The sequence below is a fragment of the Apteryx rowi genome, unplaced genomic scaffold (genome assembly GCF_003343035.1).
Source record: "Apteryx rowi isolate R43461 unplaced genomic scaffold, aptRow1 scaffold_1288, whole genome shotgun sequence".
NCBI lineage: Eukaryota > Metazoa > Chordata > Aves > Apterygiformes > Apterygidae > Apteryx > Apteryx rowi.
Window position 1 is genome coordinate 56,338 of NW_020447517.1, and position 3,613 is coordinate 59,950.

General features: G+C 76.4%; 2 protein-coding genes across 2 annotated transcripts in view; both read left to right on the plus strand.

Moving 5' to 3' along the window:
- Positions 1-3,067, plus strand: part of CCDC142 (coiled-coil domain containing 142) — a 6,950-nt gene extending 3,883 nt beyond the window's left edge. The window contains exons 3-11 of the mRNA XM_026055983.1: positions 7-28; positions 137-223; positions 324-488; positions 725-882; positions 1,012-1,164; positions 1,359-1,473; positions 1,735-1,912; positions 2,001-2,212; positions 2,832-3,067. Coding sequence (XP_025911768.1) covers positions 7-28; positions 137-223; positions 324-488; positions 725-882; positions 1,012-1,164; positions 1,359-1,473; positions 1,735-1,912; positions 2,001-2,212; positions 2,832-3,067 — 1,326 coding nt within the window. The remainder of the gene's footprint in view (positions 1-6; positions 29-136; positions 224-323; positions 489-724; positions 883-1,011; positions 1,165-1,358; positions 1,474-1,734; positions 1,913-2,000; positions 2,213-2,831) is intronic.
- Positions 3,068-3,515: 448 nt separating this feature from the next.
- Positions 3,516-3,613, plus strand: part of LOC112961115 (programmed cell death protein 4-like) — a 5,375-nt gene continuing 5,277 nt past the window's right edge. The window contains exon 1 of the mRNA XM_026055986.1: positions 3,516-3,534. Coding sequence (XP_025911771.1) covers positions 3,516-3,534 — 19 coding nt within the window. The remainder of the gene's footprint in view (positions 3,535-3,613) is intronic.

Here is a 3,613-nt window from a genome sequence, read left to right on the forward strand (position 1 = left end):
CGGGAGCTGAGCCGGGCTCTCGGGCAGGGTAAGTGCGGGGCCCGCGGGAGGGCGACGCGGGGGCGCCGGTTCCCCAGCGCTGCGGGGCCCGGCCGGCGCGGGCTGTGCTCGCCCTCAGCCCCGCGTCCCCTTGCAGCCTGCCTCCCCCCGGAGTGCGAGGAGGAGCTGAGGCGCCTCTGCCTGCGCCTGCTCTGCCGCGGCGTCTTCCAGAGCTGGGACCGAGGTGAGCGGGCGAAGGGGCCGGCGCGGGGGAGCGCTTCCCCGCGGCGCATCGCCCCGGGGGCACGGCGCTGCTCACCCCGCGTCCGCCTTCCCCCCCCCAGGCTTCGCCCGTGCCCTGGGCTCGGGGCTCTCCGACAAGTGCTGCGCGGAGCCGGAGCAGGCGGCAGGAGCGGCGCAGAGCAGGACGGCGCGGCTCCTGCAGCAGCTCTACCCCGCGCTGGCCTTCGCCCTGCGCCGCCTGGAGCCCCGTCCCGCCGGGCGAGCGGGTGAGCGGGGYGTCATCGCGCCCGGGGCACGTTCGCGGGTGTCCTGCTGGGCCGAGCTCCTGCCCCCGGGATCCCCTCCGTGCTTGGACCCCCTGCGCCCCCCCCGCCTTGCCTGCCCCCCCCAGTTTGGGAGCGTTTGCCCCTCGTYGTGCCCTGCCCGGCCCCGCGCTCCCACCTCCGCTGGGCTCTGCGGYGCAGCCCCGGCCGCCACGTCTCCGCGCTCTCTCCCCGCGCAGGCGGCCGCCCCGGCTCGCCCGACCTGCGCCTGCAGCTGCTGGGCCGGTGCGTGGCCACGGCGCAGGCCGCCGGCTCCTGGCTCGTGAGCAAAGCCCACCGGTACCTGGCGTCCTGGTCCCTCCGCCAGTTCCTGCTCGTCGCCCAGGCAGATCTGCAGGCAAGCGCGGGGCCCGCTGGCGTGGGGCAGGGAAGGGCTCCGGCAGYGCCGTTCCTCTCCCCGCGGTGGGACTGGGGCCTGGCTGCGGGCAGGATCTGCCCTCACCCCTCTTCCCTCTCCCGCCTCCAGCTGCTGAGGGCTGAGACAGAGAAGCTGACGGTGCTGGTGAACGTGGCCTTCCCAGAGTCGGGGGACGGCGCCGAGCGGCTGCCCTCGACCCTCCTCTCCCACCAGGAGCAGCAGCTGTGCCGGCAGATCCGCTCGACGGCTGCCAGCATCCAGGTACGGCCGGATCGGCGCTCAGCTCAGCCCTTCGCCTCTCTGCCCTCCTCGGCCACCGCCGTGCCGTGCTGGGAGAGGCGCTGGAGCAGGTCTGCTCTGGCTGGGCACGGCTGTATCGGCCGCTGGCACCGCAGAGCGCCGCAGCCACCCTCTCCGAGGATGTGCCACCAGCAGCTCCGCAATCTGCTCCCCAGCTCTTCTCGGAGGACGTGATGAGGTTGTTCTCCACCGACTGCAAGCGGATGTCGGCGGAGATCTTTGACCGGACCATGCCGCTGGGCAAGCACTGGAGACTCGGCCTCCGCCCCGGTAGGTAACGGGAGCCTCGGTGCCCGCGCCGGCCACCGGCCCTCCCCGCTCCCGCGGAGCTGCAGGCACAGCTCGGCGGCGTTGCGCCTCGCGTGCTGCCGGCTGCGAGCCGGGACCGCCACCCCCGAGCGAGCCGTGCGCGCTGTCCGTGGGCCGGGCTGGCGGGGAGGCCCCCGGCCCGGCTGGCCGCGGTGCCGGCTGGGCTCTGGAGCGGCGCGGGGCTCACGGCGGCGGGGGGGGGGGTCCCGCCTGTCCTCGCAGAGCTGCCCAGCTGCCCCGGCGAGTACGCCGCCGCCGCCGCCCAGACCGTGCTGGGCCAGGTGCTGCAGGGCGTCCAGCTGCTGCCGCGGGACTGCCAGGCGCCCACCCTCGCCCGGGTCGTGACGGCCTTCGTGGAGGCCTGGATGGATCACATCCTCGCCCGGAAGATCAAATTCAGGTACCGGGCAGGGCTGGGGCTGCGCGGGGGCCGAGCCGGGACGGGGAGCTGGGACGGCCCGGGCTGAGCCCCTGCCCGGCCTCCCCAGCCTCCAGGGTGCCTTGCAGCTGAAGCAGGACTTCGACCTGGTGCGGGAGCTGGTGCAGTCGGAGCRCTACGGCCTGGCGCCGGAGGTCCGGCAGTCCCTGCTCTCCCTGCGCGTCTTCCAGCAGATGGACGCTGCCATCCTCTGCCTCCTGCAGCAGCCCAGCGGCAAGGCCTGCCTGCCCTCGCACGCCTGGCAGTCCCTGCGCCGGTGCTGTGAGTGCGGCCACGGGGCGGTTGGGGACCGGGGGACGCCCAGGGGCCCGCTGCCAGCCCGCGCTCGCGGTCCCCGTGGTGGCAGCCTGCAGCGCTCCCCCCGCCTGCTCCCCCGGCTCGGGCCCCGCTGCGTGCAGAGGAGCCGTCTCCGTCCTTTCGCACTCTCCCTAACTCGGGGGTGCCCTTGCCCTGGGAATGGCTGCGGGTCTCCGAGGGGTGCCGCAGGGTCGGCTCGGTTCTCCCGCAGCGCCCGTGCAGCTCCATGTGTGCTGTGCACGCTGCTGCAGGGGACGGTGCCGGGATGCGCGAGCGGTTTGGGAAGCCCTGCTGCCCGTGCTCGGAGCGGCCTGGGGCTGCTCCGCCGGGAGCTTCGGCTCGGCCCTTCTCTGGGTGCTGCCGGGTGCAGCCATCCCCAGCGCCGGCTGTCGGGGGGGACCGGAGGGGGGCGAGGGGATTAGCCCCGGTGAGCCTGGCAGCACAGCCCAGGCCGGCTCCTCCCGGAGCAGCCCTYGGAGCGTGCGGGAGGGAGCCGGGATCCCCGAGGTGGGTCCCCAGCCCGGGGGGGGACCGGGGACGCCCCAAGCCCCTCGCGTGACTCCCGTCTCTCCTCCCCGGCCAGGCTCCAGCAACGGCGTCCGCAGGCGGGAGCTGGGCGCCGGCAGCCTCAACAGCCTGGAGAGCCTGGAGGCGCCGGGGGCTGCGGGGGGGGCTGAGCACCCCGGCAGGCTGCGGAGCGGCGTCCCCGAGTCCTACCTGAGCGGCAGCCAGCAGCAGTGGCTGGCGCTGCGCCTGCACGGCCGCCGGGGGTGGCGCGTGCCGGGGCTGCCCTGCGGCACCCGCGCCCCCGAATCCTGAGCCCCGCGGAGGCGGGAATAAAGCGCCCGGAGGGTCCCGAGCCCAGGCTGCCTCCTGTCCCCCGCCGCCTCCCCGGGGCCCCCTGGCACGGGCGAGAAGCCCCGGCGCCGAGCAGCGACGCGTCCCCGCCGCCAGCCGAACGGGGGTCTCGCCCCGCCGCGCCGGGAAGCGGATCCGGATGCCGGGGCCGAGCTTCGCCTCCGTCCCCAGCCCCGGGCAGCCGCTCGGCCCCGCGGCGAYGTGGCGCTCCCCGCTTGGGCTCGGGGCACCGGCCGGTGTCGGTGCCGTTCCCATTCCCGCGCCCGCAGCCCCCGAATCGCTCCGCGAAGCGCAGCAGAGCTGCCGCAGCCGGTGCACCGAGCTCTCCCCGAGAGCCGAGCTCTGCCCGCCGCGTCCCGTCCCCATCCCGGTGCCCGGTGCCGGTGCCGGGGGGACTACGGCTCCCATGATGCCGCCGCCGCCGCCCGGTCACTTCCTCCGCGCGGCGCGGCGGGGCGGGGTCGGGCCGAGCCGCGCGCCCCTTCCCGGTCCCCGTCCCCGTCCCCG